The 18,211-nt window shown below is 48.7% G+C and overlaps 1 protein-coding gene across 2 annotated transcripts in view; it reads right to left on the minus strand.

The window, feature by feature from the left end:
* Positions 1 to 557: 557 nt before the first annotated feature.
* The window catches only part of LOC140429972 (sialic acid-binding Ig-like lectin 12), a 78,334-nt gene continuing 60,680 nt past the window's right edge, over positions 558 to 18,211 (minus strand). Inside the window, exons 7-12 of one of the 2 annotated variants that reach the window (XM_072517556.1) lie at positions 13,842 to 13,886; positions 13,717 to 13,752; positions 8,255 to 8,308; positions 8,104 to 8,145; positions 5,152 to 5,195; positions 558 to 973 (exon numbers count right to left, since the gene is read on the minus strand). In XM_072517556.1, the coding sequence (XP_072373657.1) occupies positions 5,167 to 5,195; positions 8,104 to 8,145; positions 8,255 to 8,308; positions 13,717 to 13,752; positions 13,842 to 13,886 (206 nt within the window). In that variant the 3' untranslated portion in view covers positions 558 to 973; positions 5,152 to 5,166. The remainder of the gene's footprint in view (positions 974 to 5,151; positions 5,196 to 8,103; positions 8,146 to 8,254; positions 8,309 to 13,716; positions 13,753 to 13,841; positions 13,887 to 18,211) is intronic. The other variant, XM_072517557.1, reaches the window with a different exon arrangement.

Genomic DNA, 18,211 nt, shown 5'->3' on the forward strand with positions numbered 1-18,211 from the left:
TTCCGATTTTCCATGATCCACAGCAATGTGATTGACTCTCAAATGCCCTCTGAAAGGGAGGGCAGTTAGGGAGGGGGAATAAATGCTGGCCCAGCCAGACACCCTCATGTCCCGTCAAATAAAAATTTTAAAAGCGTGAGCTGTGCCAGTGTCCCCGAGTCTGAGGGTGCATTTCCGTGGAACATCTCTGAATCCAACAGGGCAGAGTCAATATGGATTCCCAAGGTCCTGCCTTGTTCCATGAGGTGATGTTCCCTAATTTATAAAGATTGAACCATTTTCTATTAATTGGTGACAGATTAGTTCTTTGGTTAATCTGTCAAATTTACCGAGACAGGCAAGTGCCGCAGTGCTGGCATGTATTGTTTTATGATCTCACCCTTCCCTGGCATCACTGGGAGAATGTATATCGCTCAATCATCACTTTTGTCTTTGACCAAAGTATTTTTCCAGAGAATTTCCCACTGTATTAAACTTGGACGTGTCATTTGTGAGCTGCTCGAATATTCGCATTTCTACATTTGATTTACCTCAGAACAATGCAGGTATGACACTAGTTTTGAAGTGTGTAAGAACTTTATTTAAAGTGCCTTAAAATAGCTTTGCAGTCACAGAACATCTACACTCATGCTAACGGTCCGGCTTCCTGCCCTTACAGCTCAGTTTCCTTTTCCCCGAGTCCACGGCCAGGCTTAACCAATCAAGCACAGTGAGCACAGTCAAACGCTGAACAATCGAACACTGATACGCTGCTGTATCAAATTCTCAGACGGTGAATCATCCAGACCAGAATATGTACAGTTAAACAGAAAACTGTGCTAATTCCACGTCTGCCGTTGTACCATCCATCACAGCGGGTGTCAGTGTAATCTGGTGCGAATGGTTGAAACTGCACAACAAGGTAGCACGCCTGTCGAATCCTCAAAAATCACACCATCTGTGACTGTCACTGTCCGACCATGGGAAGAAACGTCTGTGGGGATAATGAGAGAATGTTAAATAGCGTATAGAGGGACAGACATCATAGAATCATAGAATTTACAGTGCAGAAGGAGACCATTCAGCCCATCAAGTCTGCACCGGCCCTTTGAAAGAGCACCCTGTCCAAGCCCGCACCCCCACCCTATCCCCATAACCCAGTAACACAATAGTCTTTTATGCGGGACTTTGTCAAACGCCTTCTGAAAGTCCAAATATACCACATCGACTGGCTCCCCCTTGTCGACTGTACTGGTTGCCCCTTCAAAGAATTCCAACAGATTTGCCAAGCATGATTTTCCCTTCATAAATCCATGCTGACTCTGACTGATCCTGCCACTGCTTTCTAAATGTTCCGCTATAAAGTCCTTGATAATGGATTCAAGAATTTTCCCCACTTCCGATGTTAGGCTTACTGGTCTATAATTCCCTGCTTTCTCTCTACCTCCCTTTTTGAATATTGGACTGACATGAGCTACCCTCCTACTTAAGCCCACACCTCCATCCTATCTCCGCAACCCCACCTAACCTTTTTTGGACACGAAGGGGCAATTTATCATGGCCAATCCACCTAACCTTCACGTCTTTGAACTGTGGGAGGAAACCGGAGCACCCGGAGGGAACCCACGCAGACACGGGGAGAACGTGCAGGGTCCGCACAGACAGTGACCCAAGCTGGGAATCAAACCCGGGACCCTGGCGCTGTGAAGCAACAGTGCTAACCACTGTGCTACCGTGCTGCCCAGTGCTTCAAACCCAAACTGCACGACAATACACTGTGACTGACAAGGGTAGGGACAACAGACTTAATTGCCATTCGGTTAGATTTGGATTGGTTTATACAAAGACATCAAACAATGTGTTACAGGCTGCAATGTGCATGGGGTTCAGGTGGTTTTTAATTATCACCTGTTCCTTAGATTAGATTGTCCCCCACATCCATGTGACTAAAGTCAATATTCCTCTGAATTGATTCTGCCCATGCGGGTGTGAGGATCTCTGAGCTGCTCAATTCTGGCTCATCACACTCTCTCTTCCTCTGCTTCATTCGTTTCCAGGATTGAACAATGGTACTGTCCCCTTCAGCTGTCCCTCCTTCAACCAACAACCTACTGAAGCCAAAGGTGACCAAAACACCGTGCTTTGTCCATCTGCCACCTGCCTCCTCTTGCCAGCCTTTGTGGCGTCTTGTAGTTTGATCTGGGTTTCTGAGTGTTAAATATTACACAGGCAAATATCGCTCAACGGACCCCCAATCACAACCACAACACTGTTTCCCCATGACACATCTCTCCTCCTTTTCACTGGCAATAACTGGCAGTGCACTGGGAATGGAACAAAAACATTTACAGGTACCATGGCAGTTCTAGGAAACGCGAGGGGTGGGATTCTCCGAGCAACGATGCCGGAATCTTGTTCGGCGACCGGCCGGAAAGTCCCCGTTTATGGCGGAATCTGGGGCGCCGCCGATTTTGCGATGCTCCGCCCCCTCAAAAACGACGTACTCGGGGAGTTCGCCGCACGGACGGCCTCAGGACGTCACCTAAGCTCCTCCCCCGACGCTCCGCCCTCGATTGGCCAAGTCCCCGACGGCGTGGGGCGCGTGTGCTCACTCTGTTCGGGGTCCTCGCGTGACGGCTGCGGACTGAGTCCAGCGCCTCCACAGTCGGCGGGGGGGGGCTTCGTCCGGGCTGGCGGGACTGGTGAGGGGTGGTCTGGGGCTGGCGAGGGGGGTTACAGGTGGGCTGTTTTTCGACAGGCCGGGTCCGCGCCTGGCCGGCACCACGTTGTATGGCGCATCCGCCGCAAGTTGCCGGCGTGCACCTGCGCGGCCACAGACAGGGACATTCTGTGGCCGGGGCTTTACGATGCGCGGCTGCTAGTCCCCCACTGGATGGAACGCCGACTTTCTGGTCGTCAGAGCAGACGGATCCTGCGGACATAGCCGCAGACTCAGACAATCCAGCCCAAGGAGCTCATTCATCACTGGGTAGACAGTATCCCGTTGTTCTACCATTCTTGCAATTCCAGAAGATCACCTTGCAGTAAATTGATATGATTCTGAGTTTTGTGTAAATGACGCTGCAATCTGCAAATAGTCACACCCTGTCTTTTAACTTGTTGGGAAAGTCACTTATATTTTTCAACACAAGTAAAGGACCCAACATAGTTCCCTGGGCCAGTCCGGAGACGACATCTCCAGGAGAGGATGATACCTCATCGTACCACTCTGCCTTCTGCTGGTCAGCAAGTGTCGGATTCAATTTAATATTGTCCCCTTGATTCCATCGTGGATTGGACAAGAACTTTCCAGGAGGAACTTTGTCAAAGACTCCATAGAAATCTGGTGTTGCCTTGTGAGTGCAGGGATATCACGGTTCTGTTGTAATTCATCGACTGACCACTAGGAGTCTCACTAGTATATAACTGAATGTTAGAGTCAGCTGATCTTAGACTGGTTGGAGGAAGCTGAAGAGTGAGGTTGCTTGTGCATAATTTTACTGTTGTTCATCTGTTGTCTTGTATATAGTTTACCCACAGTTAATGTTAATCAATCATTCATAGCTTTAGCTACAAGTGTTCTTGGAATAAATCAGGCTACCCGGCAAGAACATTATAGTGAGCAGGTCCATTCCTTTCAAGACTTGAAGTTAAGTCCTCGACACTGAGAAAACAGCCTCACATATAACATACAAATAGCAATGGTAATAGGGACGCAGGGGAACATGGAGCTCTTATGGCTTCAGCTGAAGCTATACGCAATAAGCCATCAGTCGTAGGGTAACAGATTAAATCCACACATTTTGCAATGTTGAAGTGAGACATTTTTGAAGAACGGAACAGAGATGATAACATTTCTTCGGGCGACCTGTCACCCAGGGATTCTTAACTTTCTGTGGCGGGACAGGTGGTATTGAGGAAGCAGGCGGGCTACAGAAGGACTTGGACAGGCTAGGAGAGTGGTCAAAGAAATGGCAGATGAAATACAATGTGGCAAAGTGTGAGGTTATGCACTTTGGAAGGAGGAATGGAGGCATAGAATATTTTCTAAATGGGGAAATGCTGAGGCAATCAGAAGCACAAAGGGACTTGGGAGTCCTTGTTCACGATTCTCTTAAGGTTAACGTGCAGGTTCAGTCGGCAGTTAGGAAGACAAATGCAATGTTAGCATTCATGTCGAGAGGGCTAGAATACAAGACCAGGGATGTACTTCTGAGGCTGCATAAGGCTCTGGTCAGACCCCATTTGGAGTATTGTGAGCAGTTTTGGGCTTCGTATCTAAGGAAGGATGTGCTGGCCTTGGAAAGAGTCCAGAGGAGGTTCACAAGAGTGATCCCTGGAATGACGAACTTGTTGTATGAGGAACGGTTAAGGACTCTGGGTCTGTACTCGTTGGAGTTTAGAAGGATATGGGGGGATCTAATTGAAACTTACAGGATACTGCGAGGCCTGGATAGAGTGGGCGTGGAGAGGATGTTTCCACTTGTAGGAAAAACTCAAAGCAGAGGACACAATCTCAGACTAAAGGGACGATCCTTTAAAACAGAGATGAGGAGGAATTTCTTCAGCCAGAGGGTGGTGAATCTGTGGAACTCTTTGCTGCAGAAGGCTGTGGAGGCCAATTCACTGAGTGTCTTTAAGACAGAGATAGATAGGTTCTTGATTGATAAGGGGATCAGGGGTTATGGGGAGAAGGCAGGAGAATGGGGATGAGAAAATATCAGCCATGATTGAATGGCGGAGCAGATTCGATGGGCCGAGTGGCCTAATTCTGCTCCTATGTCTTATGGTCTTATGGGAGATGGCCTGGCTGGTATTTACCCCTGAGCAAACAGAACATAAACAGATGACCTGGTCATTATCAGATTGCTGGTTCTGGGAACTTGCTCTGCATCATTTGGTGTCAGCTTTGCTAAATTAGAATAAATTTCAAAAATGCTTCGCTGGCCGTCAAGTGCTTTCTTTGGAACATCCAGAGGTTATGAAAGGCGCTATATAAATGCATGTCTTTATCTTTCTTAACAAATCAGACAGATATGGCTGTAGAGATGTGTTATACAACATGAAATGAGAATGGCAAAATCAAGTTTACAAACTGGCGAAACCCATGATGCTCCCTACAACCTGCATGGAAAAACAGTACAGCCTTGGTTCAACATGAACAGAACTTACTGTTAATGATCACTCCTAAACCACAACAGCTGCATAGATTACATCTGAAACAACAAAAACAGGGATCAGAGTTGATTATAATTATCGCAAGGGCTTCAGTTTGAGGGCAATGAGAGGAAAGGGGAATATTTACCCTATAACCCCCCCCCCCTCAAAGCCTGTCCACCATCTACAAGGCACAAGTCAGGAGTGTGATGGAATACTCTCCACTTGCCTGGATGAGTGCAGCTCCAACAACACTCAAGAAGCTCAACACCACCCAGGACAAAGCAGCCCCGCTTGATTGCTCCTCCTTCCACAAACATTCAAACCCTCCACCACCGACACACAGTGGCAGCCGTGTGCACCATCTACAAGATGCACTGCAGGAACTCACCGAGGTTCCTTCAGCAGCACCTTCCAAATCCACAACCTCGGCCACTCCCATCTAGAAGGACAAGAGCAGCAGATACCTGGGAACCCCACCCCCTGGAGGCTCCCCTCCAAGTCACTAACCACCCGGACTGGGAAATATATCGGCCGTTCCTTCACTGTCACTGGGGCAATATCCTGTTACTCCCTCCCTAACAGCATAATGGGTGTACCTACACCTCAAGGGCTGCAGCGTTCAAGAAGGTAACTCACCCCCACCTTCTGGTGACCACATAGGCCCCCACGTCCGGCCCCTCCAGCCCCCCGGGAGGCCCAGAATCCGTAGATTCTTGCGCCTCGACCGATTCTCAATCTCCTCGAAACGCTCCTGCCATTTCTTGTGGAGCGCCTCGTGCGCCTCCACCTTTACCGCCAGGCCTAAGATCTCGTCCTCATTGTCAGAGATCTTTTGTCGAGCCTCTCAGATCGCCACCCCCTGGGCCGTCTGTGTCTCCAGCAGCTTATCAATAGAAGCCTACATCGGCTCTAGCAGGTCCGTTTTAATCTCTCTGAGGCAGCGCTGGATACCCTCCTGTTGCTCCTCCGCCCACTGCCTCCACGCTGCCTGGTCTCCGCCCGCCGCCATTTTGTCCTTCTTCCCTCCCTTCTTCTGGTCCACCACCACCTTTTTTGCCGCCCCGCTCCTAGTTAAAGCCATATACTGACTGGGAGCTGTTATTAACTCCTTCCCACACTGGGAAACGTCGAAAAAGTGCCCTTGTGGGCCCTGCAAAGAGCCCAAAAGTCCGTTTTTGCGGGAGCCGCCGAATGTGCGACTTAGCTCCGCATAGCAGCAACCGGAAGTCTCGAAAGGGAATCCTTTTGGCAGTGTTCGCTTCACCAATCTGCCCCAAAAAGTCTGTGGAAACTCTTGAAAAAGGTCTGAGAGTCCGTTCCAGACGGGAACTGCCGAATGCGCGACCTACTCCTCCATGGCCCCCACCGGAAGCCTCGTCCCCGCTTCTTCAATGGCCTTAGTAGATCTTTTCACAGTTGTTCCCTCTGCTGCTAGAATTCACCTTTAATAAAGGCCCTCAAATCAGCTTGCAGCCTTTAAGCTTGCCCTTCCCCCGCCTGCATGCTGGAAGAGGCTTTGTTTATCCTGCAGTTATAGCCAAATCTTTTACTGTTTCTGCCGGGTCTGGTAACCAAGAGATATACCATTCCTGGGGGGACACTGTCGGGGGAATGTTGCAGTCCTCTTCCCTCACCGGGAAATGTCGAAGAAATGCCGTGTGGGCCCTGTAAAGAGCCCAAAAGTCCGTTCCAAGCGGGAGCTACCAAACATGCGACCTAGCTCTGCATAGCCGCACCCGGAAGTCCCACCCCCACCTTCTGAAGGGCAACTAGGGATGGGTAATAAATGCTGGGCCTAACCAGCGACACCCACATCCTGTAAATACATTTTAGAAAGTGTGAGGACAATTATAGGAAAGGGGAATATTCACCCTTGAAATTGTGCATTTATTCCCTCATTTTCTCAAAGCACTTCTGTTTATTCATTGTGAATACACAGGAAGAGTTGGGCTGTTTGACTTATGGTCACGTCTCAACCAATAGAATAACAGAGAGGCTGCTCGCTTCCGGATTGGTGCAGAAAGACTGTATCCGTGTGAGGATGGGCAGGCTGGCTGGCCAAAGGGAGGAGTGTTGGGGTAGGGATAGGGGTTTTGTTTTATTCTTTCACAGGGTGTGAGTGTCACTGGCTAGACCAGCATTTGTTGCCCAACCCTATTTGCCCTTTACGAAGGTGGCGGTAAACTTCTGCTTGAACCGCTGCAGTCCGTGTGGTGAAGGTACACCCACCGTGCTATTCGGGAGGCAGTTCCAGGATTTTGACCCAGCGACAGCGAAGGAACGGCCCAAGTCGGGACGGCGACTGACTTGGAGGGGAACTTGCCGGTGATGGTGTTCCCAGCTATCTGCTGCCCTTATCCTTCAAGCGGGAGAGATCCCAAGTTTGGAAGGTGCTGCCTAAGGAGCCTTGGCGAGTTTGTAGATGGTGCACACGGCTGCTACGGTGCACAGGGGGTGGAGCGAGTGCCCCAGAAACATCCTGTGGTGCCCACATCTGCGGGCATGGGATGCGGTCAGAGACGTGGACAATAAGTTGGAAATTCCGCAAATCCTACACAGACAGAAGGACTAATGAGTTAATGCTGGAAATGGCTGGAGAAGAGTGTGAATTTAGTGCATAACATCAAAGAAAGAAAGATACATCATTAGATAGATGGCAGACAGGGACAATCATTGGAATGAAATATCAATGGAAAATGTCGGTGAGTGAAGCCAAGGAGGAAATAGATGAGCAATTCAGTGAACTATGTGCACTGTGGAAGGGCAACAGGACAGTCAGAAATTGAGATACATGGCATCCAACCTTCTGGGGAGATGACACCAACAAACAAATGAAACCCAATAACAGTGAGATGGATTCCCAGCGCCGACTGCCAGTGGTTCACACAGAGGAGAACGGCCTTGGGGGGCTCGGGAAAGATGGGAATATCAGGAATAGTGTTGTCAATTGAAAATCTGACTTACTCTCTTCGGAATCAGCGACGCGGAGGCGCTTGCCACCCTGGTCTGAAGGAGAAGGTTCCATTAGACGGGAGGATGAATTTAAAACATTGCCAAATATCAGCAAATGGAAAAATATCTGAAATATGTTGAAGACCGGTTTATAAGGGGTTACCTTCTCTGTTGCTGCCAATCACCACGCTGGCATACGTACAGGAATCCGGCTGAGCTGTAACACAAACGGTATCCACTCTGAAACTGTTTTGCTCCTTCGGCCTGCTTACTCGAGATTCAATTAATCGTTCAGCACAACAGCACCTTGTATCTATATCACACCTTTAGCATTGTGAATCATCACTGCCACAAGATCGGACAGAATTCAACACCAAGCCACAAAATTGATGATAGGACAGGTGATTAAACACTTGGTACACGAGATACCGGAATTGGAGGAATGAAGTATTCTCGGACGGCACGGTGGCACAGTGCTTAGCACTGCTGCCTCGCAGCGCAAGGGTCCCGGGTTCATTTCTGGCCTCGGGTGACTGCCTGTGTGGAGTTTGCACGTTCTCCCCGTGTCTGAGTGGGTTTCCTCCGGGGGCTGCGGGATGGTGGCGAAGGAGGGGGAGATAGTCGGGAGTGGAGGGGATGTGGAGGTAAAGGGGGGGTGGAGGGTGGGATGCAGGAGAGGGATATGGAGGTGAAGGAGGGTGGATGGGAGTAAAGGAGGGGAGATCGGGGTGAAGGAGGGGGAAATGGGCGTGAGGGAGGGGCGATGGGGATGAAGGAGGGGGGTGGGGTGAAGGAGGGGGGAATGGGCGTGAGGGAGGGGGATGGGGTGAAGGAGGGGGGGTGGGGTGAAGGAGGGAGGATGGGGTGAAGGAGGGGAGAATGGGCGTGAGGGAGGGGGATGGGGTGAAGGAGGGAGGATGGGGTGAAGGAGGGGGATGGGGTGAAGGAGGGGTGGGTGGGGGATGGAGTGAAGGAAGGGGGATTGTGGTAAAGTGGGGGTAGGGGTGAAGGAGGAGGAATGGGGGTGAGGGAGGGAGATGGGATGAAGGAGGGGATGGGGGATGGAGTGAAGGAGGTGGGATGGTGGTAAAGGGGGGTAGGGGCGAAGGAGGGGGAATAGGGTGAAGGAGGGGAATGGGTGTGAGGGAGGGGGATGGGGTGAAGGAGGGGGGATGGGGTGAAGGAGGGGGGATGGGGATGGAGTGAAGGAGGTGGGATGGTGGTAAAGGGGGGTAGGGACGAAGGAGGGGGAATTGGGTGAAAGAGGGAGAATGGGTGTGAGGGAGGGGGATGGGGTGAAGGAGGGGGGATGGGGTGAAGGAGGGGGGATGGGGATGGAGTGAAGGAGGTGGGATGGTGGTAAGGGGGGTAGGGATGAAGGAGGGGAATAGGGTGAAGGCGGGGGAAGGAGATAATTGAGGGAATATCTGGGTGAGGGACTAGGACATGGAGGTTATGTAGGAGGTGGGGGGGGGAATGGAGGTGTGAACGAACTGGAATTCGCAGCTCTTGGTGCTGCCAATACAGTAAGTATTGGCACGAAGGAGGTGCCCTGAGGGGGAAGTGGTTCCTCAAATACCCATTTCCTCTCGGCAGCTGGCAATGGGTCACTCGGCCGCCGAAATGAATAGAACCTTTCTGGAAAAGGAAGTGATTGATTTTAAATAAAAGAAAAATGCTGGAAGAACACAGTCACCTGGCAGAATCTGTGGAGGAAGAAACAAAGTTAACATCGAGAGTCGAAAACGTGTCTTCCTCAGGGTTAACTGGACTTTAATTAACCCGCGAGACATCAGTTCGAGACATTTGTCTGCTCATCAAATGTCGGTGAAAATGTAATTGGACACTTTATGAACAAAGAACAAAGAAAAGTCCAGCACAGGAACAGGCCCTTCGGCCCTCCAAGCCCGTGCCGACCATGCTGCCCGACTAAACTACAATCTTCTACACTTCCTGGGTCCGTATCCCTCTATTCCCATCCTATTCATGTATTTGTCAAGGTGCCCCTTAAACGTCACTATCGTCCCTGCTTCCACCACCTCCTCCGGCCACAACCTCACAAACAGTTAAGAAGCACCCATCAGGCTCAATTCTAACACAAGCTGCACCGTCATGGAAAAGACACTGGACTGGGGTTTGAGTGCTTCCCCTGTCCTCCCAAAGTGACACATTTCTGGAACTTTCCTCTCCGTACACTTTTCAGTCGTTCTGTTTTTGACATCTGCAGATTGCTGATTGTGAACCTCAGGTGACCAAATGTAACCTTGCTGGATGTCTAGCAAAAAAGCTTGGTGAGCATAAATGATTCTCTGAGGTCACCAATAACAACTTCCAGCCCCTGAAGCATGCAGGTAGTGAGTGAGTGGTTAACCCTCCCTCACACACACACATCTCTGCTGGCATTCTTTCCAAGGTTCTCAACAAAGCCTGTTCGGGTACACAGGGGGAGAATTCAGAATGTCTAATTCACCTAACAAACACGTCTTTCGGGACCTGTGGGAGGAAACCGGAGCACCCGGGGGAAACCCACGCAGACACGGGGAGAACGTGCAGACTCCGCACAGACAGTGACCCAAGCCGGGAATCGAACCTGGGACCCTGGCGCTGTGAAGCACTGTGCGACCATGCTGCCCTCCCCTGCTGCCCATTTCACCAGTCTGTGCCCCCCTGAGCCTCGCTGTTTTCTAGATTTTGGAGTTTTGTGTCATCTGCAAACTTTGAAATGATTCCCTGGGTGCTCAAGTCCAGGTCATTGACATAGATTAAAACCAGCAGCTTCAACAGTGATGCACATTTCCCTCCAGCGGAAATACAACCACTCACCACACTCTCTACTTCCTGGCCTTAACTAATTTCATCACCGCATAGCCATAAACCTCAATTTGGTCTAAAATCCTGACACGTCCATTCCTTTATATAGCACCTGTTTCTTTGCAACAGCAGGGACTGTTTAAATCCCATAAACCACCAGAGAAACAGTTTGTGTTAATGAGTCCTGCAGCCGAAGACATAGGGAGCTTTCTTCTAGATTCAGCATCTGCTGCACCTGCTCTTGTAGTATTGATGAGACAATGCAGGGGGAGCTCTACGTAGAAACACACAACGATTTACAGCACAGAGGGGGCTATTCGGCAGATAAATAAAACAACCCAGCCTATTTAATCTTTCCTCAGCGCTAAAAATGTCCATTTTTGGCAACATAGATCATAGAATTTACAGTGCAGAAGGAAACCATTCGGCCCATCGAGTCTGCACCGGCTCTTGGAAAGAGCACCCTACCCAAGGTCAACACCTCCACCCTATCCCATAACCCAGTAACCCCACCCAACACTAAGGGCAATTTTGGACACTGAGGGGCAATTTATCATGGCCAATCCACCTAATCTGCACATCTTTGGACTGTGGGAGGAAACCGGAGCACCCGGAGGAAACCCACGCACACACGGGGAGGATATGCAGACTCCGCACAGACAGTGACCCAAGCCGGAATCGAACCTAGGACCCTGGAGCTGTGAAGCAATTGTGCTATCCACAATGCTACCGTGCTGCCCTAAACATCCTTAAAAATATCTTCTGTACCCTTTCAAGTGTGACCAGAGCTGTATGCAGCACTCTAGCTGTGGTCCAACTAGTGTTTAACAGAATTCTAAACCAACATCCCTGCTCTTAGTACCTTCCAATATGGAAAAATATCCTTTGTGAATTCTTTACCAGTGTGTGGTCAGCACCTGCCTCCCATCCATTTGACAAAGGGTCATCTGGACTCGAAACGTTTGCTCTTTTCTCTCCCTACAAATGCTGCCAGACCTGCATCCGCAGTAATTTGCTTTTATCCCATCCATTGACTCTGTCTACACCTCCCGCTGCCTGGGGAAAGTGGGCAGCATAATCAAAGCCCCCTCCCACCCGGCTTACTCACTCTTCCAACTTCTTCCATCGGGCAGGAGATACAAAAGTCTGAGAACACGCACGAACAGATTCAAAAACAGCTTCTTCCCCACTGTCACCAGACTCCTAAACGACCCTCTTATGGACTGACCTGATTAATACTACACCCCTGTATGCTTCACCCGATACCGGTGTCTATGTATTTACATTGTGGACCTTGTGTTGTCCTTTTATACATTTTCTTTTTATTTTATTTTATTTTCATGTACTAAATGCTGTGTTTGAGCTGCTCGCAGAAAAATACTTTACACTGTACCTCGGTACACGTGACAATAAACAAATCCAAATCCAATCCAGTTGATCGACACGCTGTGCGACCTTCAGGGATCTGTCGACAAATACTCTTCTGTTACTTCTCATTTCTCAGAATTCTTAACATTACGTGTGTAACCCTTTCCCTGTCTCTTTGCCCCGAGTGCATTACTTCCTATTTCTCCATTTTCGGTTATGTTTACCACTTTTCTCTATCAGTCCATTGATATCTTTCTGCAGCCTCCAGCTTTCTTTCTCTATAAACCACACGGCCAATTTTTGCATCAGCGGCAACATTTTTAATCATTTCCCCCCTGTGTAAGTCCAGAACACAGATAAATTATAACACAAAACAGGAAGCCACCCTGTGCTGAGCCATTGGGAACCCCACTGAAAAACAGCCTTCCAATCACCCCAAATCACCCATCAACCAGAACACTCATGTATATAATGAGATGCAGACAGGCAGTGATTGACACATAGGACGTCACAGTGGTTAGCACTGTGGCTTCACAGCGTCAGGGTCCCAGGTTCGATTCCGGCTTGGGTCACTGTCTGTGCGGAGTCTGCACATCCTCCCCGTGTGTGCGTGGGTTTCCTCCGGGTGCTCCGGTTCCCTCCCACAAGTTCCAAAAAACGTGCTGTTAGGTGAATTGGACATTCTGAATTCTCCCTCCGTGTACCCGAACCGGCACCGGAATGTGGCGACTAGGGGCTTTTCACAGTAACTTCATTGCAGCGTTAATGTCAGCCTACTTGTGACAATAAAGATTATTATTATTCAGCCCATTGAGGCTGCACCAACCCCCTTACTGAGCACCCGAGTAAGCCCACTCCCCCGCCCTATCCCCGTAACCACAACTACCCCCCGCCCATCGACCCTCCTTGCTACCTCCTCAAAGATTTCACTCAAGCTGGTCAGACATGACCTTCCCCTTCGCAGGTCCATGCTGAGGGTATGGTGCCGGCTGGGATCCACTTGGTGAAGCAGCTCCTTCGGGGAGAGTCCGTGGTGACGCAAAACTGAATCGGGAATTTTCATTTGGGATGAATTTCCGACGGTGGGACAAGCATTAAACCTGGGAGTAGAATGGTCGTCTATTATTTTTTTTCCAATTAAGGCGCAACTTAGCGTGGCCAATCTAGCTACCCAGCACATCTTTGGGTCGTGTGGGTGAGACCCACGCAAACACGGGGAGAATGCGCAAACTCCACACGGGATCGAACCGGGTCCTCGGCGCCCGTGAGGCAGCAGTGCTAACTACTGCGCCACCGTACCGCCCCGAATGGTCGCCTATTGAGGCATAAAATGCTCCCTCTTCAGGTGTGCAGACCCACAAAGGAATCAGCTCTTAAAGACAGGGGAGAGCGGGAGAGTTTTGAAACTACAATTTTTAATCAATGTAAAAGGAAACATTCACTCACGGTCTTCTGGCGCATTGATTGTGAATCGCTTGTCACCTTTAACAAAAACAAAAACATCTGTTGGTTGGAGGTGGAATTTGGGATACAAAGTAGATAACATCACTAAACCGTTAGGGGCAGCGTACCTGTTCTCCTGTCAATCTCAGCATAGGTGCAGGAGTCGCCTTGTTCTGTAGAACAAACAGCAGTGAAACGGTGCCAGTGATCGTTCATATTTATCCTCAGACGTCAGCAGTGGCTCAGTGGGTAGTACGCACCCCCCGCTGCCCCCCACCCCAGAGACTTCAACACTAAATCTAGGCTGACGCATTAGTGTGGTACTGATGCAGTGCAAGCACTGTCAGAGGAGCTATCTTTCCGGTGAGACATTAAACCTAGGTAACCTGGTCGGGGATGTGAAAAATTCCATGGTCACTATTTCAACGGAGAACAGAGGCTTCCTCCCAGGCATCCTCGTCAACCCTCAACCAAAATCACTAAATTAACCAGATTAACCGGTCTGAGCCCATTGCCGTTTGTGGCACTTCGCTGTGTGCAAATTGGCTGCTGCATTTCCCACACCACAAGGTGAAGGTAGCAGCGTCCAATCCCGTGACAAACCCATGTGAAAAAGACAAACATAAAGGCTCTGTGCCTTAATGCACGGAGCATTGGCAATAAAGTGGGTGAACTAATCGCGCAGATAGATGTTAATGGGTACGATATAATTGGGATTACAGAGACATGGCTGCAGGGTGACCAGGGATGGGAAGTGAATGTCCCAGGGTTCTGAGTATTTATGAAGGACAGGCATAAAAGAAAAGGTGGTGGCGTGGCACTGCTGGTTAAAGAGGAAATTAACACAACAGTGAGAAAGGATATTAGCTCTGACAATGTGGAATCTGTATGGGTAGAACTGAGAAATACCAAGGTGCAAAAAACATTAGTGGGTGTCATACATAGACCCCCAAACTGCACTGGTGAGGTTGGGAATGGCATTAAACAAGAAATTAGTGATGCATGTAATAAGGGAATATCGGTGATCGTGGGTGATTTTAATCTTCACATAGATTGGGCAAATCAAATTAGCCACAATGCCGTAGAGGGGGAATTCCTGGAGTGTATGCGGGATGGTTTTCTTGGCCAATATGTGGAGGAACCAACTAGATAGCAGGCCATCTGAGACTGGGTACTGTGTAATGAGAAGGGAATCATTGCCAATCTGGCTGCACGAGACCCCTTGGGGATGAGCGACCATAACATGATAGAATTTTTTATCAAGATGGAGAGTGAAGTAGTTGATTCGGGGACTCGGGTGCTGAATCTTGGAACTATGAGGATATGAGGCGTGAGTTGGCCTTGACAGATTTGGGAGAGTTACTTAAAGGGATGACAGTGGATAGACAATGGCAAACATTCAAGGAACGCATGGGGGAACTACAGCAACTGTTCATTCCTGTCTGGCACAAAAGCAAAGGGGGTAAGAGGGCCAATCCATGGCTTACAAAGGAAATTAGAAATAGTATCCGATACAAGGAAGAAGCATACAGATTGGCCAAGAAAAATAATAGGTCTGAGGATTGGGAGCAGTTTAGAATTCAGCAAAGCAGGACGAAGGGATTGATTAAGAAGGGGAAAGTACAGTACGAAAGGAAGCTTGCAGGGAACATAAAGGCTGACACTAAGAGTTTCTACAGATATGTGAAGAGAAAGAGATTGGTAAAGAGAAATGTAGGCCCCCTGCAGACAGAAACGGGGGAATGAATAATAAGGGACAAAGAAATGGCTGAACAATTGAAGACATACTTTGGTTCTGTCTTCACAAAATCAGATCCCAGAAATGTTGGGGAATGAAAGGTTTAGTGAGAGCGAAGAACTGAGGGAGATCAACATTAGTAGAGAAATGGTGCCTGGAAAACTGATGGGATTGAAGGCGGATAAGTCCCCAGGGCCTGAGAATCTGCATCCCAGTGTGCTTAAGGAGGTGGCTCTGGAAATAGTGGATGCATTGGTGGTCATCTTCCGGGATTCTATAGACTCTGGAACTGTCCCTGCAGATTGGAGGGTAGCTCACGTCACTCCGATATTCAAAAAGGGAGGTAGAGAGAAAGCAGGGGATTATAGACCAGTAAGCCTAACATCGGTAGTGGGGAAAATGCTTGAATCTATTATCAAGGACTTTATAGCGGAACATTTAGAAAGCAGTGACAGGATCAGTCAGAGACAGCATGGATTTATGAATGGGGAAATCATGCTTGGCAAATCTGTTGGAATTCTTTGAAGAGGTAACCAGTACAGTCGACAAGGGGGAGCCAATCGATGTGGTATATTTGAACTTCCAGAAGGCGTTTGACAAAGTCTTGCATAAAAGGTTATTGTGTTACTAGGTTATGGGGATAGGGTGGGGGTGTGGGCTTGGACAGGGTGCTCTTTCAAAGAGCCGGTGCAGACTCGATGGACTGAATGGCCTCCTTCTGCACTGTAAATTCTATGAAATCTATGAAAAGTAAAGCACATGGGATTGGGGGAAATGTATTGAGGTGGATAGAAAACTGGTTGACAGAGAGGAAACAAAGAATAGGAATTAATGGGTCTTTTTCAAATTGGCAGGTATTAACTAGTGGGGTGCCACAGAGATCAGTGCTGGGACCCCAGCTATTCACAATATATATTAATGATTTGGATGAAGGAACAAAATGTAACATCTCAAAGTTTGCAGATGATACCAATTTAGGCAGGAGAGTGAACTGTGAGGAGGATGCAGGGATCCTACAGCAAGATCTGGACAGGTTGGGCGAGTGGGCAAACCAATGGCAGATGCAGTATAATTTGGATAAGTGTGAGGTTATTCATTTTGGAAGCAAAAACAGAAAGGCAGATTACTACCTGAATGGTTGTAAATTGGGAGAGGGGAGTGTGCAGCGGGACCTGGGTGTCCTTGTGCACCAGTCGCTGAAGGTAAGCATGCAGGTGCAGCAGGCGGTAAAGAAGGCTAATGGTATGTTGGCCATCATTGCGAGAGGTTTCGAGTATAGAAGCAGGGATGTGTTGCTGCAATTATACAGGGACTTGGTGAGGCCACACTTGGAGTATTGTGGGCAGGTTTGGTCTCCTTCTCTGAGGAAGGATGTTCTTGCTCTCGAGGGAGTGCAGCGAAGGTTTACCAGACTGATTCCAGGGATGGCGGGACTGTCATATGAGGAGAGATTGACTAGGTTGGGATTGTTCTCGCTGGAGTTCAGAAGAATGAGGGGGATCTCATAGAGATTATAAAATTCTAACAGGACTAGACAGGGCAGATGCAGGGAAGATGTTACCAAGATGGGTGTGTCCAGAACCAGGGGTCACAGTCTGAGGATTTAGGGTAAACCATTTCGGACAGATATAAGGAGACACTTCTTCACCCAAAAAGTGGTGAGCCTGTGGAATTCATTACCACAGGAAGTAGTTGATGCTAAAACTTTGCATATATTCAAGAGGCAGCTGGATATAGCACTTGGGGAGAATGAGATCAAAGGCTATGGGGAGAAAGCAGGATTAGGCTATTGAGTTGGATGATCAGCCATGATCGTGATGAATGGCGGAGCAGGCTCGAAGGGCCAAAAGGCCTCCTCCTGCTCCTATCTTCTATGTATCTATGTATCTATGACCACTACCATCTCGAAGGACAAGGGCAGCAGATACGTGGGAACCCCATCACCTGGAGATTCCCCTCCAAGCCAGTCACCATCCTGATGTGGAAATATATTGCACGTTCCTTCACTGTCGCTGGGTCAAAATCCTGGTACTCCCTCCCTAACAGCACTGTGGGTATACATACACCACATGGACTGCAGCGGTTCAAGAAGGCAGCTCACCACCACCTTCTCAAGGGCAACTAGGGATGGGCAATAAATGCTGGGCCGATGCAGCGACCCGCACATCCCGTAAATTAATTTTTAAAAAGGAAAGACTGGTTGGGATATTAAACGGAGCGGGAGTCAAGTGGTGTTGTGGTCAGTTGCTTCCTTGATCATGTAGGTACACATAGAACACGAAGATATGATTGCTACAAGTATTTATTCTTAATGGTAACCATGCATTTCTATGTATAAGCGATTCCATCTCCGTTACTGTAAAACCATGGAGGGAGATGTTTGTCCTCTTGTCTGTCCTCTTACCAGGTACCCGCCTCCTGTCTGTCCCCCGATATCTTTATGTCTGTGTCGGTGTCTGGTTCCACCTGCTGGCAGGAGGTCATAACTGTCCCTACATGTATTGGTCAGTGGCTGTGTACAATGGCGCTATTATATACATTTTAATTGGTACAACTATGTACAATTATACATAGATATGCCTATATGCATATCGCCACAAGTGGGACTTGACTGGGTGGAATGTTAAATGGTGCAGGAGTCTGGGATTCGACTGGGAGAAACATTAAAAGTAAAGGGTAAGTCTTTGGAAAACGATGATTAATGTCTGAAATACCTTTCAACTCTTTCCCTCATCCCGTTTGATTATTGTCTGGTGAATT

Source organism: Scyliorhinus torazame, chromosome 9, assembly GCF_047496885.1.
Source record: "Scyliorhinus torazame isolate Kashiwa2021f chromosome 9, sScyTor2.1, whole genome shotgun sequence".
Classification (NCBI taxonomy): Eukaryota; Metazoa; Chordata; class Chondrichthyes; order Carcharhiniformes; family Scyliorhinidae; genus Scyliorhinus; species Scyliorhinus torazame.